Consider the following 24,907-nt stretch of genomic DNA (forward strand, 5'->3'; position numbering starts at 1 on the left):
ACTTCTCATTTCATTTTTTTTTACTTGTGTTAAAATGTTTACTGGGGTTATTTTGTCTTCCATCCAGACGAAAGTATAACACTTTATCACCCCCCCCAAAAAACTAAACGAATAAATACACATCTAAAATCTTACACAGAATTTGTCCCCATTTTATAATTAGGCTGAGTAGAAGGTGATGCACACTGGCGTTTGTGTTAACGTGTGTGTAAGAGAGAGTGAGCCCCATAAAGCACTGCAGTGTGCAGTCCAGCAGACAGGTACCCTGTCAAGACTGACTATCCGACCCTCGACATTTCTCAGCAACACATAGATGTGACTTTATATCACTGAGGAAGCTGCTGCTCAATTAATTTGGAAAGAAGAGCGCGTGTGACTGGAAAAAAAAAGTGGGCTGAGGTTGCGAAAGAAAATAAGGAGAGATTTAACACGCTCTTACCGGGGAGATTTTTCATTGATGGTGTTGCTCCCCTGATGGTCTGACAGCGGAGCACGTGGACTCCTCCTGCTCACACCTGTTCATCAACAGACAGCATTGGGTAAGCACGACTTTCCTTCCAAATCTAAATCATTTGATTGTCAAAATAAGTGTTACTGCAGTTTATTGTTATGCCCTTCTTTAGTGCAAGTGCTATATTTCAGAAACAAAAGGTCTGTGAAGGTTAAAATGAGTTGCTCTTGTTAGTGTCAAATTACAGAAGAGTGTTTAGTCACAATGCCTTTTTTAAGCCATTTTAAATCTTCCCATTCAAAATAGCATTGGGCTCTCGAGATAACGCTTAACTACTATGTTAAAAGTGTGATGGCGTAGCAGTGATAAGCCTGCAGTTTATAATGGAAGTTATGTTTTTCACATGGCTATAATTGTGATGAAAAATGTAAAAGCTAATAGCGTGTTAGCCTAACTAGAAAAGGGATACATCAGATGGCACTGTATACCGTTTTCAGTCTCATCAATTTGTAAATTCTCACTCTCATCGGGAGCTGCAGGACAGCACAAAACAAAGACAAATCGACATTTGAGCATCATGGAAAAAAAAAAGAATCTTGAAAGTAGCATGTGGGGGAAAAAACCTGGGGCTCTTTAGTGTAAAGCACTGACTACGTAAGAACAAAAGCGGCAGGAATACACATATACACTGACTAAAGTAATATGATATCTATAACAAGAGCCGTGTCAAATATTGTGGCATTTATGAGGCTGACACTGGTCAGTTTGATTGACAACCAAAAATTAGTATACATAAATAATTGTTTATCTTTTGTGGTTCAAGTTTGCAGTCATGTAGAACTGTTTAGTTCTATAAAAATATTTGATAGCTCTGATAGTTTCAATTAAAATGAAGGTTTTTTTTTTTGCTCGACAATGTTGCTGTGTTCCTACAACAGTGACATAATTCAAATGCGTACACAAGTGATATGTTGTCCCCTGTACCCATGTTGATCACTAACCTATACTGACCCAGTCGTAAAAATCGTAATTACAGCGAACGAGTAACTGAGCCTGCCACTTTTTGTCGTATTCTAACGCAAACTTCAATAGTTCAATCCGTGCCATTTGGAACCTTGAAATGTTGTAGGTAAAGTGGAAACTGAAGCCTTCTTTTCTTTGTAAAGGCAGAATATTTGATGCAGCTCTCATATTGGATATCATTACACAGCATTGTGCAAGTGGTCATAATGTCACGAATGTCTGCTATGTAACCCATCTGTTACAGTCACCTCAATGTTTCATTGTGCAACTTTTTTGTGCTATAATGGAACGGCAATGGTAATGTGTCTCCACAAAGCAAAAGCAACATGCATTTTTTTGCTAGACCTCCCCCAACGTTTTAGTGACCTGAAATGCCTGTGGACACCATGCAGAGAAAACATCTAAAAAAAATGAACCATTCAGCTACTTGTATGTATTGCAAGAAAGAAGAGAAGTCGGAAGGAGGGGAGACCAACAAGCATCTAACCTAGTAACAGAAAACCAGCGTTGTCGACAATCACAAAGCAGTCCATATTAGGCCTGTGAATTGTTGTCTTAAATTTGTCTGTTTTGGTTCTGATCTCTCTTGGTTTGATTCTAACTGCAGTAGAGTGCAGTCATGTTGATGTTGGTTGGCCTCATCCCTTATGCTGCGATTCCCAGTGGTCTGTGGGCTGACAGGTAGAGTAGGAGGAGTTCTTTTCTTTGGCAGCCTTACTGTGCTTCTCCTCTTTGCATCTCTGCAGGATCTCTAAGCTTCTCTGATGCACAGGGTGCTGCAGAAAGCTAACACTATCCACACTTTTCAAAAGTGCACAGGGAACAGCGTCATCATGCCCTTGGAGAAGCAAAACAAGATGAGAAGAGAAACAAGGAGAGAAAGAAACACAAGGACGGACAAACAACACAGGGGAAAAGAGAGGAAAATGAAAGATTAGACAGCGAAGAAAAGGAGATGCAGTTGTCCACTGGAGAGAGACTTTTGCGAGACGTTTTTCACATTGGGAAATGTATTTGATGGAGATAGTCAGGTGGTTTAATTCTACGGATAGGTGGTGAGAGCCGTGGCTTTTTCCATTGATTAGTTTCAACAAGTTAAGAGGAATAAGTCAATTCTGTGAACTTTTTGTAAGTGACGTTAGTGGCCCTATGTTACATATGTGATGTGGGTGGTAAATCACCAACGCAGTCTATGTCAAATACTACTACTATGTAAAGCAGAGAAACAAAACTTATCTTTGAATTAATAGCAGGGTGCTGGAGCTGAACTTCATTTGGGAGTTGGAAAGATTAGAAAAATGTGAAGCAAGGCAAATGATGCTAGATTTACACGTTTGGATATTAGACTAGGAAAGCCATTTCACATTTATGACTAATCGCAAGGTTCTAACGCAAATCAGCTACAGTGAAGAAAAACAGCATTCAAGATACCAAAAAATTTAGAAAAAGAGGAACAGCTGGAGTAAACACATGGTAGCCATATGACTACAGAACAGAGCACAAAAACTAAGGAAAAGCGGTCGGAGGCATCAAATACGTCATGTGCCGAAAGCCAGCTACAATGAAAAAAATATGACAATTATGTGTGGTACGATCATGGTATGTATGCCATTTTGTTTGATCACTTTCTTTTCAGCTGGAAAATTTGCTCACAAGAAAGATTCATAAGTAGATCTAAAGAGTTACCCTTTCAGTAGACCCAAATATGGTATGATAATTACTTCTTATTTATTTATATTATACATCGAATAGTCTTTTCGGGTTCAGTTTTGGTCATGGCTTATGAATACACATCCCTTATGCAACTTGTGTTTGCACTCACCAGCCCGCTTGGGGATGTGCCTCTTTCCAGCCTGTCTGAAAGCCACCAGGGCCCTGAAGTACGCCCGGAGTACCGCCCAGCGGAAGGTGGCCGACGGATCGATGCCGATCAGACTGCAAATGAAGGCGTTCTTGCTGCTTTTCAGCAGCGCCACGATGTCTGGTCGCATGTGGTCCGTATTCTTCTCCCTGAAATCCTGGTGACATATGCTTTGTAAATCGAATGTTATAGGCTGAAAGATTGGCATCACATCTTCAAATCTATGAAGGGATTCTTTCAGATGACATTAGAACAATGAAGTACCACTGGTTGCAGCTCACACAAGTCATTGGCAAAAGACATAGCTAGGTGCAATAAATTAAATCATTTTCAAGATTCAACTTTCAATAGATTGTTATATGTATGGTTGTACCATACAATGAAATTCTTATTCTGTTCACTTCCCCTTGCAGCAGACTACATTCCATAATTGAGCAATAATGTAGTCTGTTGTAGGATGCTAAAAAATGTACCTATTCATCTTGTTGTTGCGCCTTCAAGCATGCAAGAAAAAAATTGTTTTCTTTAATTCCTGTTGCTGTTTTATAATTTGACGTTTCACATCTTGGGCCTTTAAGTGTATTTGAGGTTATTATACTTGTCGTCATTACAAAATAAACAAGAATGACTTTTTTTCTAGATCAGTTTTCACACGCACGACAGTAGTACCAATCATTTTGCCTGAAACACTCCAGGCTCCATCCAGGCTATATGTTTTTTTTTTTGTTTTTTTTTTTTGTTTTTTTTGGGGGGGGGGGGGCAGACTGGCCCAGCCATGCATCTTAAAAGTAAACACTACTTACCATTACGTTTTATGATAGCTTCGAAGAATAATACCTAAACTTCCAAGAATGAAGTGCGTGAACTGTCAAAAACTGACTTTATTTACATGTGTACTCTCAACGGGTAGTTAAGTGTACACATCATAATTTTGTAAAAATAAATAAATCCAGCATTTTTTTAATGTCGAATTACAAAATCAGCAGATTCAAAATCCAAAACTGTCCTTGAAAATCCAAAACTGTCCTTGAAAATGATGTTTGCTAGTTGTTTTTTTTTATGATAACCAATGTTCTTGACAATCATTTTTGACTATGCCTCTGCGTGAAATGCGTGTTATGGCTCAAACTGCTAACCACAGTGTCAAAAACAGAGTACTAAATGAATAAAAGGCAGACAAATGTTATTAGTGATTAGCCTTTCTAGTGTTGTGAAGAAAAAAAATAGATCAAAATGTTGGGATAAATGTCCCTAAACCTCTTACAGTTGTATTGGAATCCAAGCAAATGCACAGTATGGTCATGAAACAGATTAAGACTGACCTTGACACCATACTTGACCTTGCCAGCATAGTGTCGAATAATGAAGGCGGGTTCCATGACAGCGGGGAACTCAATGTACCTATTTCCCTCATGCTGCCGCTTGAATTTATCCAGCAACGTCTGGTTGGTGGCTTGTGGGAAGCTGAAAATCAAAGACAAGTTTTTAACACGCAACAATCTTGGCAGAGGGCACAACAATGGCTTTTGACATCTGCACTCCAAATGAAAACATCTTGAAGGAGGAGCTCTGCACAGAAGACAGCGATTTAAGCCACGTCGCAAACAGACACTTGGAAAAACAAACTGGCACCAGTCAACTCATTCCTGATATGATTATTGCATTTTAAAATGACAAATGATAAAACAACCGCCTACTTCTATACAGTACAGTAGAAGAAGACACAGCTAGTTTCAATCACAATTTTTCAGACGAGTTAAAACGATTTGATCTTTAACCACTTGGACATTTTATCTTCAGCCATGCGGTCATTTCAAGTCAATAGGAGCTCAAACGGTCTCTTGCTCCCTTTCTTATCGAGTGCCAGAATTGCTGCGGAAAATCAACAGATTACAGGAAGAACGGAGGAATGAGACGCCAGGGATTTTGAAATCCGAGCTCAATCAAAACAACATGGAGCCGATGCTTTGCAGCTTTTTTAAGTTGAGTGAACTTCAGTGTCGCAAGACAGACAAAGCTGGGGGTGATACAATAAAATGATACAGATGTTTCTGATCTCGGGTGAATGGGCCTGACGCACAAGCTTCTCAACCGCATCCAAGCACTCTTCACCCACCTAACTTTTTTAGATGTGGGAGCACAGGCATGCATTCTAATTGATGAAGTTTGTGACTCGCTAGCAAAAAAAAAAAAAAAAAGTTTCAGAAATAACTTAACAGTGGACTCACTTGCACTCTTCATCCAAGAGGTGGAACAAAGCTGTGGGCTTCTTGCTGATGAGATTGATGCAGCCCGTGTTGTCAATGTAGTCGATTGTTCTCCAGTTGATGCCCTCTGCCCTGTACTCCTCCTACAGGCAACACAAACAGTACGCTCAGCACTCGAAACTATTCTTACAAAAAAATCTCAAGTACCTCAGGCAATTTTGCTTTCAAATACTGCTTCCCTGTGCATGTTATTTTTTCCTGTGTCCATGGGAAAGAGCTTTAGTCAATGAAGGCTTAATCTTGGGGAAGTTTAATGAAAATCCCTGCAGACAGTTTCTCTATATTTCGCTCACTAAAATGCTTATCGCTTTATTGGAAAGAACATTTTTGTGTTTAAGGATGATTGGTAGTGGCTATTACTGTTAGTACTCAAGGGTGATGTGATCGTATTAAAGTATTATTTTTCTAAATGCACCTGCAAGCGTGCATACTAATCTCAAAAGTAAAAGGCCGCGCCCGACTTCTGAGTGAGAGTCCAATTTTGCTTCCAGACCTAACTAAAAACCCTTCGATATCCAAGCAGTCACAAAAAAAGTATACATTTACCTTTATCACACACTCATTTTTTTTTCTTTATATGGGGCAAACTAGCATAATGGAGCAGACTACATAAATAAGACCATTTTTAGCACATGGATGGAGAGTTTAATATATAAGCTTCCACGTGTTGCCTTCCTAGCTATAAAAAGAGAAATGTAATACTACCAGTAACTTTTATCATATTTGTATAAATACAGTACAGGGAAAAATAATAACTTGTGAGCTATTTTTTTTTAAGAACATCCTGAGAGACTACTAAAGTAATCTTTGCGGGTGTGATGCATGGGCATTACAATAACTCTGGATTATCCTATGCATACTGAATGTTGTCAATGGTCACAGCCAACGAGGCCAAAGTGAGTCCCCGCGCGTCCCACCTCCCAGTCAAGCAGTGACAAGGATGCTATTAAAATATTATTAAATTGATAGTTATTGTAATTTGTTAAAGTCACATTTATGAATGAGATACCCCGGCATCCACGTAAACACATACAAAGCGGACCACCATTTATTAGTCTAAAATCTAGTCTACTTGTGAAAACCCAACTAGCAGATGCACCCGGGGCCAAATTCTCAAACAAGATGAACTAAATATGCACAAAATTGTAAATTCACCTGTTCTTCCAAAAAGTGCAGTTTGATTTCTGTGATCAGTGCGCCAGGCGCAGAGCAAACCATGTGTGTGCCTTAACACCCAGACTGGCGCGATACCACCTCAAAGACCGCAGACTAAACCTGCGCTGGCACCAAAATTAGGATGCACATGTTTTCTACACTCAGTGCTTGTTTTCCATTCTACCAAATGAGGGCCCTTTGTCTCTGTAGTATATTCAATTGGATATAGCCTGAAAAATAATATTCAATTACTTGTAAATCGATTGTTTTTAGTATCAATTTATACATCCTCCCAAATTGCATTGGAATTGGGTTTGTACTTCTCACTACAAGCAATTTATTTTCTGTTAAATAGTGACAAAGTCTACACCGACTTTGACTTGACCATTGATCGGTATCGCAAATTACTGGCTAAAATAATGATTGTACTACATCAGTGGAAAGGACTACACCTCATTTGAGAGACGCATATGGGATGCATGTTGTGAACACTCAGGGAGAAAATGAATGCTGCATGTTGGAAAATTACAATGAGAATATTGTAGGATATGTTCACATAAGGGTATTAAGCATGTGAGCTCACTCGATTTGTTCACTGCCTTGTCGAGAACACCAGTCTCCATGCTTTTAAATAAAATACCACCAAATACTTCCCTGTGATTCTCCCCATTTTGACTCATCCAAGAAGCGAATACACACAGGCATCAAACTCTTCAGCAACAACATTTATCAGACACTTATGATGTGATTATGCATTAAAAGATCAAAGCTTTGAGCATTTAAAAGTGACCATTTTAAATGGTGTGCTCACCTGTTCCAGTTTGAAGGTGTGCTGATTGAAGTAATGTTGGAGACGCTCATTGGCAAAGTTGATGCAGAACTGCTCAAAGCTGTTGTTCTCATAGTCCTCAAAACCAAAAATGTCCAACACTCCGATGGACAAGATCTATGGGACCATAAAAAATTGGGTTTGGATACATTTAACAGTTCATATTCATCAAACTTACCTGAAAAATCCGAATTGTATAGAGTCTAATTTTAGCCATAATTATTTGCTAAGACCTATCGTGTGCCCTTAAGCTGATAGGCATGTCAAGTTCTTCGTACCTTAGTAGGTTCATCCAGATCCTTGATATTGAGCAGAGCATGGTTGATCCTGAACACAATCCAGTCAAACAGTGCACTGTACAGTGACTTTGCCATGGAATCTCTCACTGTGCCCGCCTTCAAGTACACACACAAACACACAGTAAGATCAGGTAACCTGAAAGGCTTTGGCTTATCCACTTGAAATTCTTGAGGGTGTAAACAGCATCACCCATTTCTATAAGCTGTTGTTAATTACTATTACGTCTCGTTTCTGTTTCATTTTGGGGGGGCTTACACCCAGCCTAAGACAAGCACATGAATGGGAGGAAGAAAAAAACACAAAGATAAGGTAAGGACAAATAGCACATGCATGCCAAATGAAAAGACAATATTTAGATATTAAATGTATGCCACACATAGCTGGGTCGATAAAGGTTTTATATTTAATGAATAGCCCCCTTGTCAAATTATCGAGAAAAATCAATCAAATTTACATTTCCAATGGAAAGCATTGACCTTTCAGAAGTAAAAGGTGAGTCACTCATTAAATAGGAGACAAACTTCAAAATGGCGAGTCAGAGCAATAGGTGTTTTTTTTTGTTGTTGTTTTTTTTAAACACACAAAATAAGCAAGTAAGACATTATTTGAAAACTCCCATCCAAATAATCAATTGAGGAACACATCAATTTAAAGCTGCATAAACTGTCAACTTTCATTGTTGTGGAGAGGTCGGACAGAGAGCATCCCAAATTGGATCGACTTGAAAATTCTGACCAGATGAGAAAACCTACTACTCATATGGTGGTGTTAGGACTCTAACAGGTGGGGTGTTAAACATTTAACAGCTTCAGACATCACATGCTTGTGTAATTAGGATTATTTTTATTATCATTTAAAAGCAATTTAAAAGCAATTTTCAAACAAATTAAATTGTTTCCAGTGGCAAACCTGATAATCTCTCAGAGCAAATCAGGTTGCCAGGGCACCTTTCATGTGTATCAACTTTACTGAGAAGCACAGCACTCAAAACATTGAAACACTTTTTAGGAATGGAAGGAATGTCGCTTGCCACTTTTTGAAAGTTTGTAAAAGTAGAGAGTAAAATATAGCAACAAGGCCATTAGGTTGACAGCATTGAGTAACCCTTGCTTTGTTGCAACACCCTAACTGCACTTCAAATTGCATGAGAGAATTGCCCTTTCGAAACGTCGACATTTTAAGTGGCTAGAAAGCACACTTAAATTTATCATGTTGTGTATTCTAATGGTAGAATGTCAAAGACCTTTTATTAAGAAACTTTGGAACTGTTGTAAATTGTGCAAAGAAAAAAAAACAACTGGTCCATTTAAAGTGTTCAGAATAATAGGGTATTAAACACTACAAAAATGAGTTTGGCAATTACCAACTCTGTACACTGAAGTTAGTTCTGTCATAAACCTTTCATCGGGCGGTGATTTAATACATTATTTAATCTGTGTCTGTCAATGTTGTCCTTTCCCTCACTCAGATGGCTCTCATCGGCAGACCATGACTTATGTTTGTTTTCCAAGCACGGTGTCTAATGAAAACTGTACAGGGTCTTGAAATGCCTTCCTGTTTCTAAACAAACTAACAGACGATGCGTGTGTGTGTGTGTGTGTGTGTGTGTGTGTGTGTGTGGGCGTCCATGTGCGGCCACAGAGTGGCGGAGCAGGAGTAAGAGTACAAGTGGAGATCCGGTATGGGTCCAAGCTGTCCTGTAAACATGGCCAGGTCAGGCTGAAGAGCCGAGGCCGTTATTGAATTGGCAAAATGCCTCCAGACACAGTACACACACACACACACACACACACACACACACACACACACACACACACACCGAGAAACTCATCCTGAGCATATGGACGTGCTTCACCACAATCGGATTCAAGTCATCTACAATGTTGGCTATATTCACTTCTGGTCGAAATAGTTTGAAAATTCCTTACCTCTGCTAGTTTGTAAGGGACAATCAGCTTTTCGCCCACAGTAATCGTCTTCCGTGTTGTCAGAGCTTCAATCAGCATCTCTTCTTTGACCTGACCATGACACGACAAATTAAAATCATTCAATCTGCTGAAAGCCAATAAACACAAAATGAATCATGTTTTATTGGAGATTTTTCTTTAATTCATTTATTAAATTAAATGCCTGTGTTTATTCAGTGTTAATTAGGTGTAGGATGACTGAAATCTTCGAAAACGTTAATCTGAAAGTTTGTCAAGGGAAGCGCATTTTTAATATAATGTTTAACCCCTGGGTGTTCGGTGATTTTTCACTAGCCTGGCCTGTCACTAGCCTAACATCGTCATATATAAATATATACCGCTAATTTACTTTCAACCCCACAAAACCTTCAGTGGCATCAGCCCTATCCAACCATACAAATTGGGGGGAATATTAGGAATATGTAGGAATATTTATTATGACATAAATAGAGTATTATAACTTTTGAAGAGTTTTGCATCATTGGAGTCCAGGCTAATCCAATCATTGAAGTCATTGAAAGCCTTGCAAATGTGTGGTTATATCTTGTCAACACAATTTTTTTTATAGCGCCCTGTTTGCAAGTTGCCGTTGAAAGGATGAATACAAAAATCAAAGGAAACGCATGATAAAACCGGCTTTTCAATATGTCCAAAATTGACAGTTCCAATTTTGAATGGCAGTAAATGAGCCCGACATGGGCAAAACTTGACACTTATACGGTGTATCTCTCGACCTCCCGTTTGCAAGCAGAAGGGACGGGAGTGTGGCATATTGAAAGTCGTCATGTTTTGACAATCTATGCAATATTTTAACCACCTAGTGTTTTTTTTATGCTTTTCCTTTGCTATAAGACATCAAAAACATAAAAAATAAAAAAAAAGCCCAAATTGGGTCAAAATTTCCCCCAGGAGTTAAACTGAACAATAACTCAATTTTCTAATGCCTCACAAATAATAGCTACTATAAAATGTATTATAAATGACTAAATGGTGATTCTGAGACAAAGCACTTTTTACAATGATATACCATTTATTCGATGCAGAGGAACAATGAAGAAAAATATCTTGCTCCAATTTTGTTCAGCATCTTTTTTAAATGCTGGGATAAGCTTTTTTTTTCTAAATGTTTTCTTTTTTGACCTTGTTGACTTGGCAAAACCCCACATTGTAGATGTTAAGTCCGCAATGTCAGTATCCACGCTGACTAGCCCGAGCAAACGTTAGAAGGGTAAATGTGGAAACACTTCTGGGCGCTTAGCTTTTCAGTACAGCTTGATCTAGTAGTACCTGCAGAAGTTCCGAGACCACAGGCAAAACCTCTGGGTTACAGATGTCAATAGAGTCATCCCTGTAGGTTTTCTTCTTGTAGCGAATGTTGCCCAGGTGGAGGATGGCCGATAGCAAAGTGAAGATCCTAAAACAAAAGTTAACGTGGGTTTAAATAATACTGGCAATGAATTGTATGTATAATATGAATTGCATTTGTTATGGAAGAGTTAGACCATTTTGAGATGTCTATTTCACCATATGCTTAAGACATTTCATGCAGTTTAGGTTTGAACTCAAGCCAAGCCGTGTGTGAAAATGTATTTGGTCCCTAAACCTCACTTTCACCACAACTTTCATAAAGAAAAATAAGCATTGACCAAATGTCTTTAAATTGAATATAAAGTCTCCTCACTTTGGGTGAAAGTAATGAAAATAAAAACGAAAAGATGATATTTAACACGTTTTACATGAATGTGACTTGCAATTTGTACTATTAAACAAAAAAAAAAGTATTTTACAGAGTGGAAGTAAAAGAGAACTCCAGAAATGAGGTTGCAAAAGTGTGCACATCCTTCTAAAACTCGGGATGCGACTGTGTTCGGATATCACATTTAAATTCAGGTTCAATGGGAGTAGCAAAAAGCAGCCACCTTTAAGCGTATATAACTAACCCCAAATAAATTCCAACTGCATTTCCTGACACTTATTTTGATTTGTCTTTAAAGCCTGAAGGTTTTGTGCTTCGAATGACTGCTATTTTGAGCTGTTTATAATTCCTTCCACATTGTCTTAAGGTCCCAGTTGCAGTTGAGAAAAAACAGCCCCAAAGCATGCTGCCACCACCAACGTGGTTCAGCCCTTGTTTGTGCCAAAGGGAAAGAAAAACATATTTTACTAGTTGACTAGTAGTCATTTGTAGTTGTGTGTGTCGATAACTCACTGTTTCCGCGTTTGTGGAAGGAAGCCCACCATCTCCATTCCCAGCTGAAGCCTCTCAAAGTCGTGCTTCAAATCCTCTCCCTCAACTGTGAAGCAGTCCTGCAAGATGTGGAAACCAGAAGTAATTGCTCTCACTTTGTCTAACAGCAACTCGCTAAGAAGTGAAGAGGCACTTAGTGACACGGTTGAAATAAACAGAGCATAAATGTTTTTGTGTTTACAGTCTCTATGCTAAGATGTTTAAAAAAGAGGTTTCGTTTAGACTGGAGCATAATCAGGAAGCAAACACTGTGGTCCAATGTGCGGAAGAACAAGTGGTGGATGATACCGCTCCAGTGGTAAAACATGTCAGTATTAATCTAACTAAGATCGCAAACACCATTAACATAATATGATGCAGTAAAAAAGTCTATGCAAGACCGCAAACGACAAGTAAAATGCAAATACAATTAATTAATACATTTGGGACTAAAGACAGAATTGTAATGAAGCGCTAATTATTGAATCCAGTTTGATTGTTGTGACTTGTGAGTAGTGTATATACAAAATGTTGCGGACAAGCAAAATGAGCAGACACTGCAAATACACTAATCAACCTCTTGTACTTGTAAAGCAAACGGGTGTTTCTGTTCAATGTGTGAACTACAAAACAGAACTGAAAAGATGTGAATCAATGGTTGTGCTCAAAAAGAATTTCAATTCAATTTCATATATATTTATAATTAGTCAGATCTATGACTGTATATATGAATTATGAGCAATGTGTTGATATGTTCACGAGAATACCGTAATTCCCCAAATATAAGACATGTTTTTTTTTTCCAAAAATGAAGGCCAAAAGTATGGGTGAGTCCTATAAACGGTAAATAAACAAATAGAATGTATTCTTGTTTTATTCGTTTATTCTTTCACCATTCGAGATTGAGCCACACAAGCCAAGTTTTGACGCAGAGATGTGCTTTTTTTTTTTTTTTTTTTTTTTTTTAAATATTGGCCCTATTTTTACTTACAATAATTACCGTAATGGGACAAGCTAGAGGGCGGATGTCAGTTGGCTGTTAGCAAGTGCCTGTTGCAGCTACAGTAACAGCAGCTCGCATTAGCTGAGGTTGTTACAGGATTATTTTCAATAAAAGAAGTGAGCAGACTGAACCGATGTCCGAGACCATCCTTGTTCCTACACAGAAACATTACTAAACTGGAGCGGATCGTGTAAAAGTTATGACTTCTCCATCTGCTTCAAATAAGAGTGGCAAGCTATGGAAACTGTGTGCACTGGTTCGAGAACATCGAAATGTATTCCATTTGACTCATTTATTAATTGCTGTCTTTAACATGATAAGCAGATATAGCATCAATTCTATGTCTAGCTTGTATGATTTTTCTGCCTTACAAAGTTGGAAATGCAACTTCAGGAAGAGGTTTGATTAAAACTCAGGCATACAAATGCCTCGCTTTACTCTTTACCCCCCAAAACCCCAGTGCCGACTGCGCCCACGGTGTGTAGTGAAACTTCAAAATCAAAGTAGCGAGCGTTACATTGAAAGACATAGCATTTACGGGTTTTAGATTCAGTCACAAGAAAAAAAAAATCAAACCTACAAAAGAAAAGCGATCAATTTGTTTCATACACAGAACAGCTCAAAGTGTTCTCCATTGCTCAAATGCAGGTTGGATGTTTTTTTTTTGCCATCATCTATCAGATTCCACTTTAGATCTTTCTCATGCTCAAATGAATTCTTTGTTTTTGCATTTTCTTGGGAGTATGAACAGGAGTTTGGACCGTGCTTGACATTTTCAAATCATTACGAGTGTTCCCTTTGATGCAGGCCAAAAGGGAAGTCTTGTTGTTTGTGTTTTGGATTTGAAATATATCTTTGATGACATTGGCCTTGGACCTTTTCTGGCACGCATTTTATCTGCTCCAGAACCAAACAGGTGTGCCTTCTGAAAAAACTCTGCGTTGCACAAAACAAATATTGACCTTCTGGTCAAGTTCAATGTATTAATACAACTGTGAGTACTGTATCTTACTTCTGGAGTGTGGAAGAATTGTCCAAAAAAAGGATTGCAGACAAGGCATCTACAGTGGTCAGGATATGACTTGACATACCAACATCATTCCAACAAGCAACAAAAGGGAAAAACAAACACAGATCCAAAGCATAACCCAAAGCAAAACAGGAAATATGCAAAAGCGGAAAAAGAAAGTGAAGGAAGGCAACGTGCGCTGGCTTTGATGGCTTCTATAAAACGTAAGTGTACAAGTGACACTCAAGATACTGACCGCTTCACTCTCACAGTAACTGTCCCAGTGCAGTCGGTGGGTTGTCTTTGTCATCTGGAAATGTTAAGGTAGAGTTTACAGGGCATGAAGTTAGAATTAGACAGCAGCATTCCATGATGACATAATCCATTAAGGACTTGAACATGTGAAACAATAATGAACATGCAGTTAAAAAACATGAGAAATGATTGGGCATCACATACATATACACACTTTGACAAACAGTGTAAGCACATTGAATAGAAGCGGTTGAACACTTATTTTCAGAGCAAAAGTAGCAGTATTTTTCCCTGAAGCCTACTATGAGGTTTTTAGGAAAGATTTTCTATGTTCACGCAATTTATCATGACCCACTGTTTAAATGATGTGACAACACTAAAAAAATTAATATCAGCTTCTCATGAAAAACCTTTGAACACACAATGTTCATTGTCAAAGAAGTTGTTGCTAATTATCCACTAATTGTACCAATAAAGTTTTGCAAATTACAAATCTTCTTTGACTCTTTTTTTTTTTTTTCTATTGAGTGGAGCCAAACACTGACAAGCACTCTGCCGCAATAGTTTGAAGACACAAATTAATAAACAAATAATTCCCCATATTCTAAACCATTCCTGTATATTATTCTAGCCACCTCTGACTGCCACCCTAAAAATAGTGAGACTAATACAAATAATTAATTCCACGATTAGTAGCAAACTGAATGCATTGGCGAGAGACTCATATACTACTATATTCTACATTCTACTATATTCGCAAATAGGTTAGACATCCGAAAACATAAAAGCCCACAGTAGTGACCTTTAATTGCACTATTCTATTTTGAAACATTTTAAAGTAAATAAGACCTGTGCTTCAAGCTTACTTAGACCAATTTTTCAAGTTTTAATTACTTCTCAAAAAGCAATCACTGGGGAAATTTTTCTTGCTGTAATATTTGAAGTGTTGTTCAAATTAGGAGTAATGCTAAAGGAACAAATTGCAAAACAGCCATTCTGTCAGCCTGACAAAGTCAGGGTTCAACAAAAACAGACCTATGAATGTGGTCAAACGGGTGCTAATCCCTAGCATGGTTATGTAGTGTGAAAGCGGGTTGCCTTCACCAAAGGGTCGACTCAAATCTGTTCAAGTGTGTGTATTTACACTCCGCAGAAAAGACAAGATGTGAAGAAGCAGCATTCAAAAGGCAGCACGACTATGAAGAGGGTGCAAGAATGTGGTCAAATTTATGTAAGCATGTGTGTTTGTGCGTGCAGTTGAGGGGTGAGGAGGAATGAACGGAATTCTCTGCTCCTCTCGGCGTAGGCGTTAAGATTTCATAGGAGGGGAGGAAGTCGCCAGCAGTCATGGCATAGCTGTCAAACCTCTGAGGTAGCGACATGTTTTACACATCTTCCACATTCCATAAGTTCAACGTGTATGTGGCTTCAGAGTGCATTTCTTTCAACTCACAGTATGTGAAACCAGTTTTACTGATGAGCCAAAGCACAGTTGCCATTTGTTGCCATGAGTTTGTCAGTGGTGATGTAAGCATAAGGGTGTGTGTGTGTGTGTGTGCATAAGAATGCGTGTGTGTGCATGCATGCGCATTGAAGATGGAACTAAGTGTACAGTATTTCACTACTGCTACCATGCACTGAAAACCATGACACACCCAAAAAACTAAACAAAATACAAATCTACCAGGTGCTCGATTAGCACAAGTAGAGGCGTCATTTGTATGTGTGTATTTTGTGCAAATGTGTGTGTGTATGTGTCATCCAATTTTTGAATCAACACTTAAACCAATACATACAGTTTAAGCAATAAAACACAAGTGCAAAAATGAGGAAATCACTCCCACATTAGATAGCTCGAGTGATCTACCCAAATCTCAACAATTTACTCTACAGGCTAACAAGATTGAGGCCTACCTGACTGAGGTAATGGTATTCTTCAGGTTTCTTGAGGTGAAAGGTAGTCCTTTCTTCTTCACTCGCTCCTGCCAGCAGGTAGTAAAACACGTGGTAGTTTCTAGGGGACATAAGAGAGTAATATATTATTTCAATTTCAAAATGATGACATTTCCATCTGTAACAAATATCTGCAATAAATGATATTTATGTTCCTTTTCTACAGGCTTAGTAATAACCATAACAAAAATAAAAAGACTTAATTCACATTATAAGTGATTGGCTTTGTGTTAAATATCACAATAATAGGTGGTTGTAAAACTTTTCTTTTGCCCTTTTGTTGCCAAACAAGTATCAGCATGTTATTGTTCTAATTAAGCAACAGGGGAAAAAAAAAAAAAAAAAAAGTCAACTTTCTCCACACCGAGATTACAATTACACAGGTTGAAAGCCAACAAAAAGCTGTTTGGACATTTATTTGTTTACTAGCAGGGGCTGTTACCTGTTCGTTTTTTTAATATGTGCTACGAGGCATACGGGACAATGCGTGACCGCGGTTGACACATTGAGCGACTCTGAGTTAGACAATTCAACATATAAGTACATTGATTAAGATACACTATATAAAAGTTACTAACCCACTTTTTGGCCTACTAGTAAGCAACTATATCTTACTAGTAAACTACTGTGTTGCAATCGTAGCATCTGTCATGCACTTTATACTTTTTGCAGAAGCTGTTTCATTAAGGTTGATGTACTCGAATGCTCTTTGTCCACCCTGTAGGTCAACTTTGGCATGCTAATAGGATAACCAACATTTTGGTAGAGCCATAACTTGGCACTCGTGGCATTGCAGGATTCTACTAGCTACCCATCTCGGCTCTTCCCCTGCAATATTAGTAGTACACGAATGTTAAATAATGCACTAAAAGGTATTGTATTCGTTCTACAATTTTTTTTTCCATGAGGTGGTTGGGTCTCAGTTATGTTCGGGAAAATTCAAACAACATGGAGTGGTACTAAGAAGCATGTTTAGTATTATAGTAAGCAACCAGAGAAATATACACCAATTGAAATTTGACAATTTACTGTTTAGTCTAAATATTAGAAGATAAAAAATAAATGTTAAGCATGTTTGTATTAAATTCTAAGTTACATAGAAATGGTGCCTAAATGAGTTTAAAAAAGAAATCTAATTGAAGATTACATGTAAAATGCGCTGTTCAGAAAAAAAAAAATCAGTACAACTAAATTGTTCCAAGGCATGTGTACCTGTTTAATAGAATAGAATGGAACTAGTGGAGAATGACTGTGACCTATATAAATATGGACAAAAAGTGACTAGTAGGTGGACCTCGAGCTGGTTCATTCTTCCAGCGTGCCCTCTTTGTTCTAGTAGTGTGGCAATCGTTCTTACTAGAAAAGACAAGGAGTGTACGGTGTCCTCAAGATGACTATGAAAGACATTGAACAAATGCTCATTATCAATTGTCCATAGGAGCGCTCATCATGGATTGAAAACGTCTATAATGCCAGTCAACATTTTTACAGCTACTCTTACAATTCATACCAATGCAGTTATTGGTTTAAAACTATGGTATGTAGTCAAGTCTAACCATGGGACAAAATTACCAGCTAGTTTCATAAATTGTATAATAAATGTTTGTACCATTTTTTTTTAACACACTATCAGCACTACAGAGAATATTCAATTGCTCAATGACTGTTACATGCAGTGTTTTACAGACACATAAAAAGCAAGTCAGCATTAATGAGCGCATGCACTGATAGGTGCACTCATCCTCTGACATCTTGAGCTGCACCATAAAGGTTGAAAGTCATGTGCAGGATGCACATGCAAGTTCCTCCATGAAAAAACATGTGGAAATATTTTATGTGCCTGGAGTCAGCAATCCATCTCATTAAGGGGCGGTGAATGCGGGGCCCACAATGAGCCCCCATGGTGAGGTTAACCCTCAATTAAACCTCCAGTCAGCGGGCAACCACATTAGTGTCAAGCTTTGCTTTGAATTCAATTCGCTCAATGAATCACCACTGGCCCACACAACAGTGTTACTGATTTAAACTTTCAGACGTGAAGACCTTTTGAAAACATTTGTCAAATAAGAGAAAGAAATAGGCTATCTTATGGGTGATAAGGTTCAGTGAAATAAAACTGGAAAGGGAGGCACAGTTATAGGTGGATACATTAGTAAACACTTGCAAGCAAATACTTTAAGTACCTTATTTTTTTGCATCAAGACATACAAAAACCACATACTGTAAAGTAGCTAAGGAGTTGTAGTTTTTGTGCTGACCACATTCCAACACACAATGAGCGCTAAATGCACCACTGCAAGTTCCTGTGACACATACCCGTAGGATCTGAGATTGGGGATCTGCCTTTCAAAGAAGCACTTACCGTTCATTGTGCTCCTGGTAGACCAACCTTGACTTCTCCAAGAGGTATTTCTCCACATATGCTCTGAATCGATGATAAATAATCATTTGTTTATTTCACAATTTTCTTCATCATAAGCATTTTTTTTTCTTTTGGTTCCTTACCCTCTCACAGTTCCACTCTCCTGGTAATTGACTTGGATGAATTTGCCAAAGCGGCTTGAGTTGTTATTGTGAGCTGTTTTCGCATTGCCAAATGCCTGGAGGAGAAAGAGAAAGCAACATGGTGGTAAGAATAAATCTATGCAACACAAACATCGAGATATTTACAGGACTATGGAGAAAAACTGACACCCTGTGATATAATCTGATACAATGAATTTAGCAGCAGGGGTCAAGGGGCACATTTGAAGCAGAATGGATATGTGAAGAACTCATTTCAGGGTCAACCATACAAGTAGTTTTGAATTTGCGCCAAACTTTGTTAAAATGCTGTCAGCCAGGATGGCACAGAGCAAGCTTTTCCTCTCTCATACTTTCGAACAATATCGGTCAGAGACAGATAATATGTTTTTAGGGGCTATTTAAATCACAGAAAAACAAAATTGCCAGTCTAAGCTTTGACCTTGCAAAAAAAAAAAAAAAGTGATTAATGGGGTCTGTGTGGGCCATGTGGAACATGTAGTGGTTTTGCCTTTATAGGACACAAGATTATTTCCCTTTACCACTGTTTTTGTTGTATGGGTGCCTGCAGAGGAAGTAGTTTGTTGCCATAGATCAACCCATAGATCAAAGCCATAGATCTGCATTTATTTGTAGCTTTGCCACGTTTAATCAAATTCTTCTGCAAATTCACAGACAGCAGCTGTGAAAAACACCCCTCTGTGTCCCTACCTTCACCGGCACCTTCCCTGTCTTACATGCCAACCTAGTCAGAGCTCAGAGTAACAGCATTTGAAGTTCGTATCAGCTCATTAAAGGGCATCCGGAATGTAACCACACATGTAAAACAAAACCTCCCCCAGCCAATTAGCAATGAATTAGATAACAACACAGCGAGGCTTAGTTGGCTTCTCACTTTGGTGGAATGAAAAGAAGAGAAACTATTTTGGTGTTTTTGTTACAACGTCCTAAACAATTCAAATGAACCTTGCAATGGATTGTTTGTTTTCAAAATATAGGCATTTAATTTAAAAGAACTAGTGGGGACTAACAAAACAATAATAGCCATCCTGTATTCGTCACAGCAACAGTAACTCAACTCATAGCTCCATCCATTGATGCAATAATGAGGCAGGGAGTGTATGGATGATGACAACAGCTGCATCACATTCAATAATACTGTGACGTCATCCAAGTGCTAGACAGAATGTGCCAGTGTACAGTACACTATTCAACCAATGAGTGTGAGAGTTGGTGTGGAGCTTTGTGTTGGCATTTTACAGAAACAAATAAACCAATCTTTGTCTACATTTAGAATATTTTGTTTTCTTCCCATTGTCACACAATGACTACTCTCTATTTGGGGCCAATTAATGGACTCAAGTACAGGGTACAAAAACGACTAAAGCGAGAGTAAAGGAGCGTTCGTTGTTGCATTTGTCTTCATTGTCGATACAGTGCAGTTAAAATAAAAAGTTGAAAACTGATATTTCATACTGATAGTTCTAGCTTATTTACAACTTTTGATAATGACAATGGAAAAACCCCGAAGAAACAGCTGAAATTTTCTGCCTGGGGGCGAAAAAAAATGTTTGAAGACATGAGAGTTGGTAGATGTTCTTTTTTTTTTGACAACTGAAAGATTTTGGCGGGGAAGCTCAACCTTTCCATTCAAAGGGGACCAGAAGAATTTAGAGACATTGGCCTCTCTGCTACTTTCACATCCTGGCTCACAAACACAGGATAACCGCCACAGACATGTACTTCATGAACCTTCTCTGAAACTGCTGAAGGCAGAGGGCAAGGTGGAAAAATACATACAAAGCCGACATAATAATTGTGGTCTAATACAGGAAGCGTTGGTATTCTGCTCAATTTCTGGCTGGTTCAGGAACTGCGGGTCTGAAAAATAGTGTCCTCATGTCAAGCCCAGCCAAAAAAAAAAACATGCAATACCTTTTTTTTTTTCCTTTCATTGTACACGTTGCCTTTTAACATCAGCGACGGGGCCTGAAGAAAGCAACTTCCACAGTTGCTCCGTGTGTCCCACTAAGAAGTTTGTGTTTGCTGTGTCGACAACAAACCTCAGGTGTACGTGTGCTTACAATAATAAAGATACTTCAAGGATCAGGATCTACATACACTTAGCCCTATTTTCGGTCTCTTGAACCAATTTTTTGACTTGCTAAATAATCTCATTTTAGGGAGGAGGCCCCATCTCATGCGAGGGAGCCAGCACTTGCAAGCACATGCAAAGTTTCTATTTTCAACACCAATTAATGACCAAGCGGCCAAATTACACTTTGTCAATTAGTGTGCATGTCACGGCAGGGATATTGCTAAACAGCCCCTCAACACACGCCTAGCATAAATCTTCAGAGAAATCAAGAATGCACCTTTTTTTTTTTGTCACTGTGCAATTAGGCCATTGCTTTGAAGAGGCTCTTGCAGTTTCCCCCAGCCTAGCTTCCAAGTCATGGGCAGATATATTCTGCGTGAGGTGGACTTGTTATAAATAATAGTGGTCTGGAAGCTCAGAGCAACTCAAGAGAAACAGGTAGCTAAAAGATTGACATGGTTGTTTAAGTTTGTACTTGAAAATTTATTTTCTGTGTCCATACCATGTCTAAACTAGCATACTCTAGGCCCATTTGCTTTAGATTTTCCTCTTAAATTTATTCAGATTTATATCTTGCTTCCGTTTTAAGGCTAGCACAGATTGCTACATATACTATTCTCAATAGATTCATTAAAAAAACACACCATGTGGTTATCTGTGCTGTGGAAGAAAAATAAAGAACAACAGGAAGTTTGGTTCTCATGATGCGCAGATTAAAGTAATTATTCACTGATTTGGATAAAGTACGTACTGTATTTGAATATCAGAGCAATGAGCTTGTTTCCCTTTCCTGGAGCCAAAGCTTAAACTGTTTGCATAGACACAATTGTACCACTTCATACAGTTCAATACGGTAGGTCAACAACATTTTTCCTGGCTTTGGGGCACAGAGTGAGCCAAAAGTAGACCAATGACAGACTTGAGATGGAGCCAAAGCATTGTGGGTGTAAAGCAACCGCCTGCAAGCTCAGTCCGCACACAGAAGGTTTGATTAGCTTTTTAGGCTAACTTTAACACTGCAATCACTGTCCCAACTTTGTGAAGAACAACACTTATCTTAATATTCAAGGTACTGGCATATATTTGATGTGTTTGTATATGCTATTCTGGCTAGCATCCAATAATCTGGAAACACATCTATGATTCATGAAAATGTAGAGAGGCAACGTGTGCATAATGTAAGACATTTGAATGAATAGGAGATACATAGTACATACAGTGGACATAAAAATTGGATACACACCTGTTCAAATGCCACTTTTATATTAACAGTGAGGTGAAGAGAAGTACACACAGTACAAAACTGTTTGTCCACCAGTTGCTGATAACTTGCACAATAATTAAACTTGCACAACTCAATTGAAAATAAAATATTTGAGTGGGGAGGGTAAAAAAAATATATATAGGCAATAGATATAAAAAAGGTGGCACAAATGTGCATGCCTTCTTATCGATGGGGATGTAGCTGTGTTCCGAATTAAACAATCAAATTAAACCTCAATCAAATTAAACCTCAAATGGTTCACCTGCCAACAGTGCCTTTGATAAAGTCCATCATTTGTAATGGGCTTTTCCTGCCACCTGTTGCTTTCCAAGACAACCCTGAAGAAACCCTGACTGCTATTTCACAATGTTCAGAATTCCCGCCGGCTTGGCTAAAGCCCCATTTCCAGCTAAAGCCCCAAAACATAACACTTCCCATACTTCACTGTACGTAGGCTATTAGTGCTACGGGCTATTTCGGAGTTTAGCATGGTAATTAGTTTAATTAGTTTAATTAGTTTCACTGTATTATAACAAACTCTCACAAAGAAGTGAATAAATGTGCTATGGTCTGACAAAACCAAGTTGACCTTTTCAGCCATAATAACAAAAGGATAGTTTGGCACCAGGAAAACAGTGCTGATCACAAAAAAAAAAAATACAGTATACAGTACCTTCAATGAAGTGGGTCACGGTGGATGAAATTATAAATAGTTCTGAATACCAGTCATCATAAAAAAAGGGTGATGCCAGAAGGCTACTTCAGTCAGCAAAGACCAAATAGAACATCTGAACTTTATTTGTGGTTGATTGGAGACTGTTTAATACGAGTTTGATCCTGAATTTTAACATTTTAACCGGGCGCTACGACTTTTACATACAATGTGCCATGTGCTGTGGTAGGCATTTTGTCATTAAGGGCACGTTCTTGCCAGGAATTTTGAGTAAACATATCGTGTTTTATAAAGTTAAGGTTCGAGGTCAAGCTGCCATCAGTCAGCAGAGAATAAAACAGATGAAGGGATTCCTCCTCGACAGCTCGAAGATTGGTGTAATGACTGATTTAACACAACCAGGATTAGCCATCCTTCCTACTCATCAATTCCCAGTTGATAAAATTATTTTCAGTGCTTCAAATTTCTCAGATGTCATGTGACTGTATTGTTCTAAATGGAACAGAGAGATACTTTGTCTGTATTGGTCAGATTAGTCACGAGAGAAAAAAGTGCTTTCTCTGATGGACTGACTATTCTTTGCCTGACAGAGGCCCTGATGTGACTCACCAGTCACTTAAAGCAGTGTAAACCATCTACGTATCTATTACAAGACAAACTGTAGCCCTGGACTTGGCCCTGAATTTGTCAGCATGATAATTCACAGTCCAAAATGGATCAGGTCTATGGCAGCTAGCTTTGCCGTAGGGCGGAGAAACACGCTGCACCTGAGGCTTTGTGTCACAGGAAGGAGTGATTAGTTTTAATTATTGTTGTTGACTGTAATGCTGCAGCATAGCAGTGAGTATGAATCAACAGAATATGAATCATAAAATAGTTGAGAGGGACAGCTTCAGAAGAATGTGTCCTGAAAAAGCAGTTCAACCATGAAGTGACAAAAAATATCATTCATCCTTTTGAGAGAACCCGCTTTGGGTGAGAGTTGTTATTGAGATGAAACAATCGGGCTTTTCAGAAATAATACAATAGCGAAGCTATCTTACATCATTTCTAGGAATCCTGTCACCACACAACGCTGAGAGTGGATGTGATGGTCCAGTGAAATAAGTCATATAGCTGTCACTGCCACTAGGCTGTGACGCAAAGTGACTTGCCAGAGACACATTGCTTCTTTGTTAGACTTATGGGGTGTGTAACATCGGTACAAAATGATCAGCTAGCTGGTGTTTCATGCTTCAAGAATTAGATTAAAAAATAAATAAATAAAAGGGAAGGTAAAGCATTTATTAATTAGTTGTAAACTGCAAAGTTTACTGTAAAGTTTTGCTTTTATCCATCTTAAGGTTATGGATATTTTGCCACTTGCTGCTGGAAAAGAAAATGGCATGTGTGTGTGGGCACTATCACACCGATAGTGACTACGTAATAGTCCAACTTGATTAATTTCACACATGATCTCATTCACAGTGTCATTTCTCACATTGTTCAAAACACTGTTTACTTTGTTCTTTAGCTGCCCCCCTCCCACTATCATGTGACAATATTAAAGTTAAAAAAAATAGGCTGCTGAACTTTTGACCTGGTGTTACATAAAAGTGTTTGGTTCCTCAAGTGTGAGAGCAGAGCAAAGCTGAAATCACTAAAGCTAATTTACCTGAACCTGCAGAAGTTCAAAGCATGGCGAAACAAACAGGAGCTGGGGATCAGACCAGATCAAGCAAAGAAGCATCTAGTTTCAGTATCTACTTTACTGGGGTATTCGGGCCTAAACAATGGTGCTGTGTTCTACCGGGGTAAATGAGGCTGGACATGAAATTACATTTTGCCCTGAAAAACGCTGATCATTTTGACAACAATTGAGCAATAGTATACATACTATGCAGAAAAATCTCTTTAAAAAAACCACTTTATTTTTCTTTCCTTCCTTAAGAGGTTGTCACAGATAGAAACATTGGCAAAATGCTTGAGAATACTTTTATTGATACTTGGTAAACCATACACAAGTATATGCACAAATAAGTTCTTTAAATAGGCATATTACTCCAGCCT

General features: G+C 38.4%; 1 protein-coding gene across 4 annotated transcripts in view; it reads right to left on the minus strand.

The window, feature by feature from the left end:
- The window catches only part of myo9aa (myosin IXAa), a 77,598-nt gene that overhangs the window by 20,601 nt on the left and 32,090 nt on the right, over nucleotides 1-24,907 (minus strand). For 3 of the 4 annotated variants that reach the window (XM_088413987.1, XM_088413986.1, XM_088413985.1), the window contains exons 3-17: nucleotides 18,806-18,900; nucleotides 18,663-18,725; nucleotides 16,262-16,361; nucleotides 14,349-14,402; nucleotides 12,063-12,160; nucleotides 11,141-11,267; nucleotides 9,815-9,904; nucleotides 7,865-7,981; nucleotides 7,569-7,703; nucleotides 5,564-5,685; nucleotides 4,658-4,799; nucleotides 3,297-3,492; nucleotides 2,193-2,312; nucleotides 940-984; nucleotides 440-515 (exon numbers count right to left, since the gene is read on the minus strand). In XM_088413987.1, the coding sequence (XP_088270113.1) occupies nucleotides 440-515; nucleotides 940-984; nucleotides 2,193-2,312; nucleotides 3,297-3,492; nucleotides 4,658-4,799; nucleotides 5,564-5,685; nucleotides 7,569-7,703; nucleotides 7,865-7,981; nucleotides 9,815-9,904; nucleotides 11,141-11,267; nucleotides 12,063-12,160; nucleotides 14,349-14,402; nucleotides 16,262-16,361; nucleotides 18,663-18,725; nucleotides 18,806-18,900 (1,580 nt within the window). The remainder of the gene's footprint in view (nucleotides 1-439; nucleotides 516-939; nucleotides 985-2,192; nucleotides 2,313-3,296; nucleotides 3,493-4,657; nucleotides 4,800-5,563; nucleotides 5,686-7,568; nucleotides 7,704-7,864; nucleotides 7,982-9,814; nucleotides 9,905-11,140; nucleotides 11,268-12,062; nucleotides 12,161-14,348; nucleotides 14,403-16,261; nucleotides 16,362-18,662; nucleotides 18,726-18,805; nucleotides 18,901-24,907) is intronic. The other variant, XM_088413988.1, reaches the window with a different exon arrangement.

This window comes from Hippichthys cyanospilos, chromosome 4 (genome assembly GCF_059441005.1).
Source record: "Hippichthys cyanospilos isolate Australia breed blue-spotted pipefish chromosome 4, RoL_Hcya_1.0, whole genome shotgun sequence".
Classification (NCBI taxonomy): domain Eukaryota; kingdom Metazoa; phylum Chordata; class Actinopteri; order Syngnathiformes; family Syngnathidae; genus Hippichthys; species Hippichthys cyanospilos.